The sequence below is a fragment of the Empidonax traillii genome, unplaced genomic scaffold (genome assembly GCF_003031625.1).
Source record: "Empidonax traillii isolate 1590-97213 ecotype Southwest subspecies unplaced genomic scaffold, ASM303162v1 scaffold924:size238212, whole genome shotgun sequence".
NCBI lineage: Eukaryota > Metazoa > Chordata > Aves > Passeriformes > Tyrannidae > Empidonax > Empidonax traillii.
This window is the reverse complement of record NW_020956117.1, coordinates 99486-116112: the sequence shown is the minus strand read 5'-3', so window position 1 is coordinate 116112 and position 16627 is coordinate 99486. Positions and strand designations below refer to the sequence as shown.

At 39.3% G+C, this 16627-nt stretch overlaps 1 protein-coding gene across 16 annotated transcripts in view; it reads right to left on the bottom strand.

The window, feature by feature from the left end:
* SYNJ1 (synaptojanin 1) overlaps nucleotides 1-16627 on the bottom strand; it is a 48634-nt gene that overhangs the window by 14933 nt on the left and 17074 nt on the right. For 10 of the 16 annotated variants that reach the window (XM_027902983.1, XM_027902987.1, XM_027902988.1 and 7 more), the window contains exons 12-25: nucleotides 14021-14186; nucleotides 12755-12778; nucleotides 9294-9485; nucleotides 8848-8932; nucleotides 7489-7629; nucleotides 6950-7142; nucleotides 5587-5745; nucleotides 3771-3927; nucleotides 3375-3492; nucleotides 3050-3265; nucleotides 2307-2385; nucleotides 1405-1567; nucleotides 587-793; nucleotides 85-213 (exon numbers count right to left, since the gene is read on the bottom strand). In XM_027902983.1, the coding sequence (XP_027758784.1) occupies nucleotides 85-213; nucleotides 587-793; nucleotides 1405-1567; nucleotides 2307-2385; nucleotides 3050-3265; nucleotides 3375-3492; nucleotides 3771-3927; nucleotides 5587-5745; nucleotides 6950-7142; nucleotides 7489-7629; nucleotides 8848-8932; nucleotides 9294-9485; nucleotides 12755-12778; nucleotides 14021-14186 (2029 nt within the window). The remainder of the gene's footprint in view (nucleotides 1-84; nucleotides 214-586; nucleotides 794-1404; nucleotides 1568-2306; nucleotides 2386-3049; nucleotides 3266-3374; nucleotides 3493-3770; nucleotides 3928-5586; nucleotides 5746-6949; nucleotides 7143-7488; nucleotides 7630-8847; nucleotides 8933-9293; nucleotides 9486-12754; nucleotides 12779-14020; nucleotides 14187-16627) is intronic. The other 6 variants (XM_027902984.1, XM_027902989.1, XM_027902997.1 and 3 more) reach the window with 2 other exon arrangements.

Here is a 16627-nt window from a genome sequence, read left to right as displayed (position 1 = left end):
ATTTTAGTCCCAAACTTTAAATTGTTCATCTCACAGATTCGAATCAAAATATTCCTGAGCACCTGGCACAGGTCCCCACACTACCTGAGGGTGGAGGTGGCCTCTGGGGTGGAGCAGGACGGGGAGGAGGAGCAACAGGACGAGGGGGTGGAGGACGCTTCGGCTCCAGGCTCTGAGGAGGCTCTTTCTGCTGGGCACCAGGCTGGAATTCAGCTGAAAGATGTGACAGAAAACAATGCAAAAATTAATCCCTGTCAGTCTCCAGCCATGGAAACAATGATCCAGAAGTTTTTGAGAGAGGGTAAAAAAAAAAAAAAAGAGGAAGAAACCAATGATGAAAAGATTTGCTAAACCAAGATTTTTGTCTCATGTGTTTTAATAATTTTATGCTTTTCATGATATCCTCAACATTCTTAAAAATTGAAACATTCCAAGTTTCAATTTTGACCCTTATCCATGAGCTAAGTGCTCTGGAAAAAAAATGCTACAAAAGGAATGCTGACGGCATTTGAGCAGTCTTTGAACAAAGTTACTCTAAATTCCATCAAAACAAAGTCTTTTTAGAAGAGCCGTGATTAATACACACCGTGCGTGGAAACAGGAGGTCCAGGAGTTTTTGCTGGGGCTCGGCTGGGCCTCACTGGGAGCGTGGGTCCATCTGACAGCGTGGGGGACTGGCAGGGACTGGAACGTGGGGAAGAGCTGGGGGAGGTTCCAAGCCCTGAGCTCGAAGTTGGTTGTAGATGCTGAGGAAGGATCTCTTCTACTTCAGCACTGTAGTCATCGATGTCTCCTAAATAACAAATCCCCAAAAAAAGGAAATGGGGATCAACATTACTTATTTTAAAAAAGTGGAGGAATTATAAACTGATTCTGGGCATGGGATTTTAAGCAAAAAAGTCCTAAATTTCAAAGGAATTAGCTCAACAACCAAAGTATGATTCTTAGATAATAAAATTACACATGAAGAACGCATGTGCATTCAAACAAGTTGAAAATGCTTCAATTGCACAATACATGTTATAGGTACATGTTAAAGCTTTTATACAACTGCATGGCAACTGTAATGTTGTTTAAACTAAGAAAAAATCAGCTTTACAAAGAGGATCTTGGCAAAAATTATTTCAGAAGGCTGGGCAGGGGATTCCAAGATATCTGCTGTTTGAAACAGCTTCTGCTGGAAAAAGGTACCATGGTGTTTAAAAAAAAGGTTCAGTGTGGATGTGCCTTTGAAGAGTAAACTGTCAATTTAGAATGTTTTATGCTGCTATCCAAAATGCCTAAACCAGACAATTATCTCATCAATAACTCCAGTAAGACCATAAGAATCCTTTCTTCCCTAACTTTGAGGTTTCTCCATCATCAGGTACATTTCAAAATGAGCAATGCTTTATCTCAACAAACCTTCCATATCATAATCTGCAGTAACCTCAGCATCTTCACAAAGCAAAGTGGAGCTTGTTGATGAAGGCAGCCCAATATTAATCTTTTCGAGACTCATTTCATCTTCCAAACTTCTGATCCAATCTGGATTTTTCAAGTTTATGTTTATAATCCGTCCTTGGAGCTGAATTGCCAGAAAGGTATGCACAAAACAGAAATTGTTAAGAGCAGAGACATTAAAACTCAGCATTCTATATTTAAAAATTAAAAAAATAATTACTGAAAGTATCACAAATAAGGTTATCACGATATTTGGGACTAAACAATGGCACTGATAATACACACAAAAATAATTACGCTTTTCACTTCATTTTGGTAATTACATTTATGTAGTTTAAACTGTTAATTAGAATTATTTAACATTTTTCTATAGAAAAACTAACAACTTGTCTCCAGATTTCCCTTTTCAGTTGATCAGAGAGTTTCTGGGTTTTTTTAACATTTTTCAGCGATTGCAGTACAGAAGTGCTGAATTTTTAATAAACTGCAGGCTATAAATATGTTATACTGGTTCATTTAAAAATCCAAAGTAAAAATTCTGCTTTTTAAATCATAAAAAGAACCCCAAACCCCTCCTTTGATGAAGATGCCTCTCAGTATGGGAACTTCATTTCTCTAACAGTCTTTCTCCTAAAAATAAAGAGTAATATTTCTTTCATCTGGCTTTTGAAACTAAATATAATGCTATGTGGCTACCAAAAGAAAAAAAAAAACAAACAAACAGGCAATGCAACAGTCTAGTATGGAATGGAAAAAACTTCTAAGAATTAAAGACAAACAAACAAAACCCCCAACCCAATTGAGTAGTCCCTAAAAGGGTGGAACTTTTTTTGATATATGAAAATTCAGTATTTTTACATTACCTCAATACCATCCAATTTCATAACACTCAAAGCAGAGCTTCCTTCCAAAAACGTTACCCACATCTTGTCTTCCACAAACCTGCAAAGTTCATTGGAAACAATAACCAAACAAAATACCACAACACTTAATAGCTCAATTGAGAGCTTAGTGAAAAGGCAACATGCACAGGGATCCTTTCATTTTCAGTTCATTTAAAACAGCTAACCTAATTTAAGAGTACAAAATCTGTATAAAAATACATGATGCTCTCCCTCAGAAATAAAAGAGTATCTGGAAAAAATATGTCTGAGAACTGAGACACTTACAGGTATGTCAAACTAACTGTAAAGACACTGAAGTTGAGATCTAAATGTTAAAAATGAAGCAGATCATAATTGAAATGCCTGCTAAAAAAGCAATTTTATTCAGGAAATAGGTGGGAACAATTTTGGACTTGCTCCAGACAGGACAAGGGGGAATGACTTCCCGCTGCCAGAGGGCAGGATTAGATGGGATATTGGAAAGAAATTCTTCCCTGTGAGGGTTGGGAAGCCCTGGCACAGGTTGCCCAGAGAAGCTGTGGCTGCCCCGTCCCTGGATGTGTCCAAGGCCACACTGGATGGGGTTTGGAGCAACCTGGTCTAGTAGGAGGTGTCCCAGCCCATGGCAGGGAATGGAACAAGATGAGCTCTAAGGTCTCTCCCAACTCAAATCATTCTGTGATTCCATGAATAGAGATTAAAAGTAAAAAGGTTTTTTTAACCTTATAAGTATAACTTCGCCATAGCTTGCAAATTTTTGAAGAAGATCATCAATCAAGTTATCATCAAAATAGTTTTCTTCTGCTGAAGAACTTCTGATGGAGACCATCACAGTCCCATCAGGTGGTCCTTGCATTGCAATCACCTCCTTATAGACTTTTTGTCTCTCTTCTGCTTCAATTTCAAATATGTCGATGTCAATCAGTGCAACAACAGGCCTTGGAAAAAACACACACAAGAAGAACCTGTTAGCAGAGTATCTGAGCAACAAAACACACAGCACAAGTATTAAATCTTAGGAAGTAATGTATAAAATAAAACTGAAACCTATGATCAGATGTTTTCAGCTCTGCTCTTCCGTAGTGCAACAAAGTGCCAGGATTCCACGTATAGGGGACGTTACTGTCAGTGTGAAAACTTGCATTCAGGAGATCCAGGTCTTCAGCTACATTCAGCAATGAAAGCAAAAGGGGAAAAACACGGTGATTGCAAGAATGGGCTTTAAAAATAAGCTATTTGTAAAAAAAAAAAAAAAAAAAAAATCATAGAAAGTAAACCCAAACCGAGTGTTTTAGAGAAAAAAACTCCAGCATCACTGCCTTTACTGAAGATGCTGTTTTTTACTTACCAAGCCCAGAACCACTGGCACTAATAGATGTCACTAATTGGATTCTCTAAGCCAGTTAAAAGAGTATTTTAAACAACTGAAGGCAACACTCAAACCTGATCGGTCAAAGGGCCATTTTCTCCTCCTCCACAGGATCCGATCTGTCCACGCTGGTGTGCGACACTTCTCACTGGTGTCGTAGTCATCAGAGAACAGATCATACTTGTACGTAGGAGCAAAATTTATTTTCCCTTCCAAAAATCCCCTAAAAATCTGTAAGAGACAAAGCCGTTGTATGCCATGCCAGAAGACAGAAACAGATGGGACACAGCTTGAAACCAATCAGGATTCTCTATTCTAACAGTGAAAACCTGTGTAGACGTCTCAAAATAAAAATAAAAAAAGTCATTTGGCAATATGAATCCTTCTCCACATTTTATCTGCTGAAAACATTCCACATTTGCCTCTGTGACTAAATAGTGACCCAGACAATCATCAATAAACAAAGTGTGTCAACATTTATATCTTTAAAGCCAGGGTTATGACCAAGCTACTGTGCCTCCAGTGTCATTGTTGGTCACCCAGAACACACACCACTTTAATTAGGTGCTTAGTTGTTCCTGTGTCAGCACAAGTTGGGAATTAAAGTTTATATTTTATGTACCAAGCGTTCCTGCAAATTCATAGAATCACAGACTGGTTTGGGTTGGAAGGGACCTTAAAGACCATTCAGTTCCAACCCCTTGCCATGAGCAGGGATGCCATTCACTATATCAGGCTGCTCAGGGTCCCATCCAACCTGGCCTTGAACACGTCCAGGGAAAAGTTGACACAAGGTGCCCCACCCAAAAATAGGAGTTAAAAAAAAAAAAAAAAAAAGGAAACAATAAAGAATCATTAATATATGGAATGGGCTGCCCAGGGAGGTGGTGGATTCTCTGTCCCTGGATGTATTTCAGAAGAGACTGGATGTGGCACTTAGTGCCACAGTCTAGTAACTGTGGTGGTAGTGGATCAAGGGTTGGACTTGATGATCTCAGAGGTCCTTCCCAACCCATCTGATTCAATGATTCTATGATTCAATATGAACTGAAAGATTAGAGACAATATCACCATTTCCTCTCAAGCAAATAGGAAAACAGAACAAAAAGAGGTATTATGTGACATTATCTGTCATACAGTTAGAGATACACTGTCAACTGAAAGGAATCAAAAACTCCCTTAGGGAGGCTTTTGCAACACAGAAACACACAACCAGCTGACACAACACATGAGGAGTGCCCTTCAGTGTTTAAGCTGGACACAAACTATAACCTTAGTTAACTTAACAAGCTCCATTCTTGGGTTCAATCTCATATGGCTTAGTTTTACTTCAGAAATCTGTAAAATCTGACTTGGATCTTACAATCAAATCTGCATCAAGTGACAGGCTGGCTGCTTTTCTTGTTGGAAATACAATTTGAAATCCAGTCAATTTAAAAGTCTGTGTCAGAAGATCAGTGTCAGAAGATCAGTGTCAGACAGTCAGAAGTTCCACAACTTCTGAGACAATTTGTTTGCCTTCAGTAATTATTTCTTAACCTACTTACACTTTTCCTTTCACTGCTATGTGCTGCCTCCTAAGAAACCCTACAGACCTAAAGGCAGAAGCTTTCTTCAGACTTTGTTATTCTGTGATTTCTTCATAAACAAAAAGGCATAATTTGGACTACTGCTTTTTCTAACAGTAACAGCATCAGACCTATTACTGCAGCTACTTCAGTAAAGAGTAACATCACCAAAAGAACTTCTACAAATATATTTTTTTAAGTGGTTGAACTTGATGAAATGAAAAATATTATAATTTACAGATTTACAGAAGCACCACAAAGAACTGCTAAAGCCAAAGAGGAAAATAAAGTATTCTGAAGTATTGGTAACAATTCAAGATACCTGTCCAGAATTTTTCTGATTGATAAGTTGGTCTCCTGCTATGAGGGGATCCCAGTTCTGTTGTCGTATCAGGTCCTTCACCTCCTCATTGGGCATATCTATTCGATAATTGAAGTCACCACACCAGAAAATATAGTCATGGGAAAAGAGCATCCTTCCCTGGAAAGCAGCACACAAGGAAGATAAAAAGACCCAGGTGACAAACTTACTACTTCCAGGTGCAGAAGTTCAGTTTTGATCTGTAAAATACATATAAATTCCAATTGAAGAGGACAACTGAAATACATCTATGCAAACAATGGTATGGTGTTCACATATACAGAACACGAGAGAAGGAAGAGTTCTTAAGTAGTTCATGTTTCTAAAGAAACATGAATCATCTGTATTGGATTCTAAAATTTTTCATCTTCCTACTCCTGCTTCTGAAGTCAGCTCCAAGGCGATGACTGCTGCCTCTGTCACAAAACCAAAACAACACTCCCCTGGGATTCTGTGGCACAATCTCCTGACAAAATGCAAATCAAGGGCTTTATTATTCGGATTTAATTGAAGACTTCTCAGTTACATCCAATTTTCATAGCTGGGGAGAGACATAAGGGCTCTCTTACATTAAACAAAGCCTAAGGTCTAAAGTGAGAACTTTTACTTCCCCCTTTGTTTTGATTTCTCCGCTGCCCATAAGTAAATCCAAGCAGATGCACTGGCAGATTAAATGAGCACATTTAGGAAACTGATGGATGCGGTACTTTCAAGGAACACTGAAACATGATCATGGGGATAAATTTAGAAATTTAAAAAAAAAAACCCAAACCTTTAAAACTGCACAGTCCCAAAAACACTAAAAAAGACAGTTTGACTACAAATTTAAAACAGCTTTAAGTCTCAACGAAGCACTTTGCTGCACTGATAAAAAATTAAGTATTTACTTGGTGTTTGATAATCCTTTATGCGAACATGGCATAGAATTGGTAGCAAAAATCATTCCTATGTACTGAAAACAGTGCTGTTTCCCATGGATTTTTTTCTCATAGCTCCGGTGCCTTCAAAAGTTCTACCACATGTCAGGGATCTAAAAGGTCTCTTTCCTAAGCTAAAACCTTGATTCCTAATGCAAGTAAACTTATGCTTCATCATCTCTCTCAGGCGTTGCACTGACTGGAAAGGTCTATTCTTTCTGCAGTCTCCTATTTTAATAAAAGTTATGGGAAATTAATTATCTCAGAGACCTCTAACCCAAGGAAATCTGATTTTCACAGGAATCTGGGGAGGGGGAAAAACAGAAGTGGAGCTTTGGGACAAGACTGTTGGAGCCCCAAAGCATTTTAGTTCTCATTTGTTGTGGAATTTGAACACTGCTGCTTACCATTGGAAAACCAAGTTTGCGAGAAATTTCTACAAAGTCCTCGTTTCTCTCTTTAACCTGGGACTGCCCTGCAGCAAAGTGGCTGCAGACAAAGCAGAGGCTGGAGGTGTGGAACAGCATCCGAATGGCCACAGCTCCTTTGTTCCCAGTGGCTCCTCCCATGCCTGTCTTCACAGTGTCCACAGCAACATCCCTGAAAGAGTGAAACAACTTCCAGAAACACGGCACCCACGTGTCTGAGTGTGACCCTGGGCTGCCAAAAGAACATTTTCACATTGTTCTTTCAGCCACGGGGCTGGTTTTAAAAAATACCAACAGCTGTTGAGCAGGTAAAAGGACAAAAAGTTCAGCTTTTCAAGCTTTCTTCGTGACTCACGAGGCATTTAAAAGCTGAGATGAAAGAATTTAATCAACTGCTTCCCCAGAAGATGGAACAACTCCCTCAGAGCCCCACACGCTCCTGAGTAGGTTTGAGTGTTATCTCGCAACAGAAGGTGAGGTGGGGGTGACCCAGCCTGGGGACAGCTGTGCCCACTGACCTGATAAAAGGGGCGTGCTGGGGCCTGATGAACACGAAGAGGCAGACACCCACTAGCTGCTCAGAGGCCAGGAGCACGTACTTGTAATCTCTGGAGATAGTCTTCTGCAGCTCAGCAGCCCACAGCTTCTGGTTGGTTGTGCTAAGCAGTGAGACGAAAAACGCCAGTTTTAAAAGAAATCAAATTAAGCAGGTTTCTAACTGTTGATTGAGTTGAATAAACTTCATCCAATGATCTCAACTAACTCTTGGGGCAGTGAGCCAAAGCCATGTTGGGAATGGTGCTCAAATGCCTCCCAGCAGAGACATAGGCTCTAGACTGCCAAGACATCATGATTCAAATTCAACCTCTACAAATGTTGCTTCACTTTTCCCAACACCACAAACAACATTATCTTTCCTGTATTTCTGAACCTAGATTAGAGGAGCAAAACCTAAGAATTTTCCCAGTGAGTTACTTCCAAGCCTACAGCTCAGTCAATATTGGAAAACAGTTGTCCATGGCCTGAGATCCAGAAGAAACCTCCTTGGAGACATAACAGACCCTGGTTTTTAGAGCTAGCATTGCATATAAATGAAAAATATCAGGCCTGGAAACAGCATTAAGAAGACAGTGTGAAATCAGGGGATGACATGCTGCTACTTGGTACTCAAGACAAAAGCCCATGGAAAAGTTTCAGCATTATGGGCTTTAGGTGCTCCTTCCAAGGAGTTAAAGCTCGCCTAACACCAGTAAACAAGCAATGCAGGCAGAGAAGACAATGGGCAAAGGGAATACGGCCCTAGAACTACACACACATTTACCATTGGTATCACCCACCACTGGGAAAAATTTATTTCCATAACCCACTCTGCTAGGGGTGAAAAATCCCAATTCCACAATAATACATCCATGGAATGGCAGTGAAAACTGACAGGATGAAAGGAAGCCTTCCTTTATCCAGATCACGACCTGGTGCAAGACACCATATAACAACACTCCAACAACACATGTTTTTGGAAAGATTTTCACAGGATTTGCTGTTCCCCAGCAGTACAAGAACACCAGAGCTGAATAAAACATAGGAAAAAGCTGAGGAGCTGCTGGAGATGCAATCCAAAATATAGTCAAGTGCTGACTTTGGATCCCTGAGATTACATTCTACATTATCTAAGTGATCACAGCTTTGCTAGGGAAAGCTGAGATGAAGTCTGCAATCCTGGCACAGAAACTGGGAGAGAGAACCAGAATACAGTAAAAAAATTAATCCAGACTAATCCAAACCAGCACAAAACAGAAGAAAACAAAACCTTAAATAACATTTTACTCAAAAAACATGCTTATCAACCAAACTAGTCCTGTATGGATTATAACACCCACCTGGCATTCACAATGTTTCCTGCATTTAACTCCACCATTTCTTCAAACCCAATGGCAAATATGTCCACAGGTTTGTTTTTGCGATCTGCAGGGAAACATGAAAATAGTTATTTGTCCTTTCTAACTAAATGAAGAAGCAAGATCTCATATATATATTAATTTTAGTAAGAAATTCTTTACTTAGGAAGAAACTTCTTCCCAGTGAGGGTGGTGAGACTCTGGCTGCCCAGAGAAGTTGTGGGTGCCTCATCCCTGGAAGTGTCCAAGGCCAGGCTGGGCGGGGACTTGGAGCAACCTGGTCTAGTGGAAAGTGTCCCTGCCCGTGGCAGGGGGTGAGACTGGATGGTGTTTAATTGTCCCTTCTAACCCAAGACATTCTACGCTTCTGTGATATCTATTTTAATGTTCACGATCTAATTAGGAAAATCAGAGTTTTCAAGTGCTACCTTGGAATTCGTGGATCCCAGCTAACTTTGGTGCATCCAGCAGCCAGTCAGTGAGGGTCTGATTTCTGAAGGCGATGCTCCGGAACTGCTTCCCCCCGTTGACGTTCCACGTCCCAACGCACACACGGATCTTCTTCGGTTTTGCATACTTATAGAAGTTCTCACACATACTCTTGAGCACTTTTACAGATGCTGCAAAAACATTTGAAGAGACGCTATTTTTATGGAGAATGTTTCTTTGGAAAACTTGGCAATGAGAGCTTGCCCATATACATGCACAGACATAGAGAAAGTTAAACTGTTGAAGGAGGAGGAAAATGTCCCTTACAGACATTCCTTCTCTGGGTAGGGCACTGACTGACTGAGAACCAGCAGCAATTTGTTCAAAATAATATATATAGAAATAATACATGAAGGAAACATATTTTTCATGTTTTATAAATATCTGTCGTTCTTTCACCTTGTCTGCGATTCTCTAGGGAAAGCATAATTTTTCATACGTACCAACATCATACCAATTACATTTATGAAATCCAATTTCTAGTACAGAACCAACTTGCAGATATATTAATTTCTGGAAGTGTAGAGTATGTCCAAATCTGAATTATTTTTTTAGGTCAGTTGGATTCCTAAAGTTCTGCTTTAGTGACAAAAGTAGGCTGGGATTCAAAACAATTAAACTGATTTCTCTGTCCCACCAGCCTCTCCCTGTGCCTTGTTTTTATCTGCCAGGTGGGAGAGAGAGGAACGACACACATGTAAAGGACATTGTGAGAAACAGAAATGAAACAGCTGATTCAGTGGTCAGGTAAATTAATATCACTTAGGTAAAGTGCCTATTTTGAATGCTCTCATGGTTATGAGCCTCCAAAAGAATCATATAAACAATATCAGATGGAATTCTTCCCTTCACTTGTTGCTCTCTTGCAAAACAGTCAGTTACTGGGCATGACATTTTCATTGTAATCCCCCAAATAAGACGATTAGTGAGCTGCTGCTGTCTTTTCAGTTATTATTTTGAAGTTTGCTACCTTTGAATTTGCTACAGAATCCTGGCTACCTGGTTAGAACAAAAATCACAGATTCTCTAGACCTCATAGGTTTGAAACAAACTGGAAACGAGAAGAAAATATTATATTGTATTTGTTGGCTGTGAGCTCTTTCCCTGCTGAACAAACCATAAATCCATAGATGGTATTCACAGAGAAAAGACAGTGAACTGGTTGGTGTCTCCTGGGGGCACTACAAGCAGACCATGCTTGGGATCATGCTTCCCTTATCATAATCCAGGGAAATGAAGCCTAGAAAACAGCAAGAAGCCAACAGAACACTCGACAACTTCAGGTGAGAGCCAAAGACTGAGTCTACTTCTGACTGGACCTAAACACCAGGTATCTCAAGCCAACAAGTCCAGCACGTGCCTGAAGAGCCACCAAGGCTCAAGGACAGGAGCAACCCAAGGACTTGAGCACTGAGGGCAAACCAATCTCAGCAATGTTGTAGCCACAACACATCCAAATAATACCCAAAAAACCCAAAGAGCATCGCAGGCAGCTCTGAAGGTTTGCACAGAGTAGCCTTTGTAGTACTCTGAGCAAGTTTTGGTATCAGAGTTTGGACTTTTACTCTCTCCGGTTTCTTCTTTTTCTTTGGAAAATTTAGCCCTTTTCAGCTTTATTCTAAATATTTACTCCAAATCAATCAGACTTGCTGCCCAGCAGCTTGTAAGAAAAGCAGCAAAATTGAATTTAACTCCTGACATTGTCATGAAGCCCTGATATGAAGAGCCTTATCATGTTAGAGTTTAACTTTAGGAGGCAGCTGACAACACGCTCATTACCAACAGGCAATTCTTATCTTTAAACTAGCAAGCTTTCTAAATTGTAGAATGCTACTTTTTACAAATCAGCATAAACAATTTAAAAAAAAAAAAAGTATCTGTTTTCCCAAATACTGAGAGAACCAGTTCCTTTTCACAACTCCTGAGTCTCCTGCAAGTATGATTTGACTACCTATTTCTGGCTATTTATCTTTTCAGAAAAATTGTGCCTCACTCTGTCAAAAATCCAATCAGTTATATTTTCTGTTATTTTGCAGGAAAAATACCTGCTGCTCTTACTAGGCAAACAGACATTTGGACATCAGTTCTACAAAGGGAGTGGCAATTTAATATTCCATGGGGGATATTCTGTGCAACTGAACTTGATGGAATTACAACATCCAAATTCCTGTAGTAATGTTTCAATATATGTAATTTGTATTCAGGTGAAACTTGGAAATGCTAAAAAAAATAGCTGACTTGTATCACTCTTCCTGAGTTCTATCCTAGAAGGTAACACCAGCAATGACAATGTCACTGTTTATTCCAATAAACACTTTTTAACACTGACCAAATGCCAGCGAATCAGATAATTTCGGGTGTGTATTACCCATGACTCAGATTTCATTCTTCAGGTACTCACTAAGAGTTAAGTAGGTAGAGTAAAAGATAAAGAAAAAGCAAAGTTGACAAATGTAATTTAAAATATCATTTTAATTTCTTCAAAATTATGCAGTAAAATCTGCACAGAGGAGCATTAGGGATATTTTATTTTAAAGAATAGTTTCTGGGAACAAGGAGAAGATGAAGTGTTACACAGCTGACAAGTACTTGCAGCTCTCCCCTCAAAATATGGAATATGTACATATCCTGTCTCCCCTAATGGAGCAGCTTCAGATAAACAGCTTAAGGAACATCAAAAAGGAGAATTTCCACTAAGAATCAGAAAATTCAGAATTTCTGAGTTCTCCAAAGCGGGTCTCTCATTTTTTAAGCTCAGCACAGGGGACACTGGTCAGGATATTACTGGCATGTCTACAAGCAGGAGATGAAGAGTTACCTAAAAAGTTCCCTCCTCAAGCTTTGCCTGCACTGAGAGTTTAACCTAAAGAGATGCTTGAATATTTTCCCTTTGTGTCACCTAGAGAGGTGACCAAATCTCAGGGAGTTTTGTATTCTGTTCCACAAAACACGAGTGCCAGCAAGTTATTTCAAATCCTTCCAGCACAGCATTAACCTTTGCTGGGAGATAGTAAAACATCAGCCTGCCTCCTGCAAGAACACAAGCAGGTGGAGCATTCTGATAGCAAACAAGATGAAATTAGAAATCATATTGAAGAATTTGACCTCTTATCCTAAATAAAGCAAAAATACAGAAACTCCCAAACCACATAAAAAGGCAAATTCCTCCACATTTGCAAAAATAAGCCCCAAAGAATTGGTTGCCTCATTTCCTAATTCACACCCAAGCACAACTTTTTCACCTCTTATGTTCTCACTTTTCTTGGATTAAAGGATGTTGGGACACAGGACTGCACAGGAAAATATGAGCCCACAACCAAATATTACACAGACATGAGACAGAAGCCAGAGAAGAACAACAGGTGGTCAGGTAATTACAGTTTAATTTACTATACTCTACCTGATTGTAATGATTGCTCTGATACTACGGGTGCAGCAAGAAGAAAACAAGAAAAGATTAGTCAAGAAAGTTATTGCTTTTTAGAATTTTTCAGCAGTATGTGAGAGAACATGCTGTAACACACAATTTATTACACATAACCATTTGCATCAGTTAAAGCACATCTTTTATGCCACAAAACCTACGAAGTTTCACAACGGGATTAACAAATTCTCTTTTCTTGCTTTATTAATAATGGATTTACACATGATGAAGTGCCCTGCTAGTTAGTTTGCCACCTAGCAGCGAATGCAGACACACGTTCTGTTCAGTGAAGAGGGATTAATGCTCCTCAGCTGCCAGGAGCTGCAAATATGGAAAGGACAGCTTGCACTCCCAGAGAAAGTGAGAAGAAATGAAAGCAACTTTCAGCTAATTTTGAGGTGAGGCCGATTTAGCAGGTTTCAGACACAAGGAAAGTTACAATAACATGAAACCTCGTGCCAAAGAAATGGGAGAAAAACACCCTTGCAGGTTCCACACCGGATGAAGATGTGGGCCCACAAGATGAAGACTACAACTGGGCAAGGATTTTTGTCTTGTGCCAGAGATTTGCACCAAAGCTTTGACACACTTTTCCTCATTCTAGGTTGAGAAATATCCAGGAGAAGGAAAAAAAATTACAAGGAAAATTTTAGAATGTTATTAATCCCCAAAACATTGCAGTAACCCACCATTTAGAACACATGGGATCTTGGAAAGAAGACTCAAATATCAGTTCCTTCTTTGCCCAAGTATGAGCTCCTCTATTTTTTGTATCCCATGGGAGTGCTCTGATCACAGCCCTACACCTGACTCGCTGTTTCCTTGCCCATCAGACCTACAGAAGGACGGGACTGACTGTAGTCCTGGGGACCGTGGAGGCTACACACCTTCTTTGGGGATGCAGGATTCTGGTTCAGCTCCCTGTTCTGGGGCGGGGAACCACCTTCATGGAACCAGAACCCCAAGTCCCACATGGCTGCTCTGCACAAGCAGAATTTCTTATGGAAAACTCTCTGATTTTGACACAGAACTTCACCCACGAACAACAAACAGGAAAAGAAATCACTGCAGCACGTTAGTTTGGCACTATTAGTAAAGCAGACGTAACTTTCATCTTTTAATAAGCCAAGAGAACATTAAAAACAGCATTTATACTTCCAATAGTGCTTTGAGAACAAACTCCATACAGCTTTCTTACACCAAATAGTTACGAGACAGATTAAAATCCTGAAAGACACATACCGCGTAAACTGCTGGTGGTTAAGAGAGCCCGTGCTTTATCTGCTAAATCACTATTTAGGGTATTTCCCAATAACAAAACATCAATGGCCTCCTGCTTGGAGCTATCAAAAAAGTTATTTTGGATCGTTCTGGTCACAGAACGAGCACCATCCTTCAGCTTTCCAGCCTGTTAGGGAGGAACATGTATAAAATATTTTATGTTGGACACTGCTCACAATAACATTGGCAATATTCAGTAGCACATATGTAAACTGCGTTAATGATTTTAAAGTCTAAGGCAATTTCCTTCTTTAAGTGTTAAATATAAGTTTCCTGAGCCTGCTCTACTATGTGTGCTGTCCCCCCACCCCCAAATGCTAAACAACACAGTAATACCTTCAAGGCACATCTAGCAAGCAGATTTAAAAGAAATTAAATAAAATACTGCAGGGAGGGGAATAATTTTTTTTCCTAAACCTTAGGTCTTCAAAAATTGATTTCACGTAGTGTCACGTTTAGACCATAACAGGGATTTTGGGCTTTTCCCCAAATAGTGAGAGATGAGCAAGCACTTGAGTCCAAATGCCATGATACATGAATATATATGTATATGCACATATGAGTTCAGAATCCACATTCTGAAATATCCATGTTAAAAACAGAGATAGCTTCGACTTATTAAGACCCTGTAACTTTGGAAAAGAACATGCAAGTCTCATGCAGTATCCCAGAAGGAACAAAGGCACTAATCAATTGCTACAGACATTGCTCATGAAGGCCTTTTAAATGCATTAGGAAAAAGACACAAGCTTAAAAAAACTGCCCTAGGATTTAGTTGTACAAATTGTACTACACAGCAAGGAAGAAACTGCTCTTTTTGCAAGGCTAAGTAGAAGTAAATTGGCACCATGACTCGTGGCAGACAATGTGGATGAGGCGTAGGGTGAACACAACTGCAGTAGGATTTGGGTGGGATGTGCTCCCTTCCTGGCACACAACGTACAACTAATGATCCAAAAACACACTCACCGTTCCCAAATCAGGCAATTAATTGAAAGGAACCCAGAGAAAGCAAAAGAAAGAGCAGGTAAGGAGTTAGATGTAAAGAGCATTGTAATACTTTAAAAGGGACTGGTTTTCAGAATAGAAATGTATATTAACACATTTAAGGTTAAAATAATTTTTCTCCTATCTTAAATTTTGATATTTTTACTTCTAAGTACTCTTGGACTTTGAAGAATCAAATTGATGAGTAAGAAATGGAAGAATTTCAAGCATCAAAGTTTTCATTTGAAAAATGAGAACACAACTTAAAATCTACATTTTAAAATGGATTATCAGAGTACTCAAGAACATATTGAGTAGTGACCTGGCCAGGTTTTACTGAAACTAGAGCAAGTATGGTAAAAAAGATCCTCTTTATATAGGTGGGACTTGTGTCGGGGATGCTGTGTTTGACTTAGGAGATGTGACACTAATTACAGTTGTCCCAGGGCAGGGATCCAGTGTTATTCCAAAGACAGCAGAGTATATGCACTGTCATGGTTTAACCCCAAGCTGAAACCAGGACATCTACTTTACTCTGCATTTTAAACACTAAAAATGGAAATGGAAATACAGTAAGTTCATTTTTCAAAGTAGAAAATTTAAGTAGCCAAGTGAACAGCAGAAAACCATTAATTTAGGAAAAGAATTAAGGAGGGTTGAATGGGAAAGTCAAGAAAATGGGAGAAACTCCATAAAATACTTTCTGCAGTTTTCCTGACAGTCTGGGTGACATTTTTGTAAGAAAATAAAACTAAACATCTTTAACCAGATTCCACTTTACAGTAAAATACAAGCAACTCCCAAAATGAAGAGATCTCGTATGCACCAGTCAAGGGTAGAATAAGCAACAAGTTCTATTCCACTTATTTTGCTGTTACGTATCTTGCTGTGGGACCTCCCACAGCTGCAGAAAAGGGCCCTGGAATGGTCTGAACAAACAAGAGATGGAAAAACACACAAAACAGGTGACTAAGAGTAAACAGGATGTAACACAGAACGAGGAGCAGCACATTGTTTGACAATAGGAATGGTGTGAAAAGACATTTTTGAAGGAACTAAGGGCAAAAACTGCTATGGATCAACATTTGTTTGTCTTGATAAGTATCACTTGGTAAGAGAGAGAAAATCATACAAACAAAAAAATAAAAGCGACATTTTGAGAAGAAAAATAAAAGACAGTGTTAGAAAATGTGAACAACTCAGGCATCAACCAAGACAAAACAAGCTGAAGAGAAACTGAGCATTACACTGTAATGGAGAAAGGAACTGTTAACACAACATTAGAAAACAGGGTAGAAACAGCATTTGGAGGTTTTTTCGAGTAATTGCAAAACTAAAAAGAAACAGCTGGAGGAACATGCAAACAAAAATCACCCAGCTGCAACTTGTTTAATACTAACACTGTTAAACACTAAAGGCATGAACAACAACGTCCAGTCAAACACATCAGAAAAGAAAGGAGAAATGGTAAATGGAACTGAAACAACAGCAGGAGAGGCAGAGAGAGAAGTGAAAATATTCAAAAACACTAAAGCTGATTTGAATATACATTTTTCTGAACTGTGATCTAAAGAAATGGAA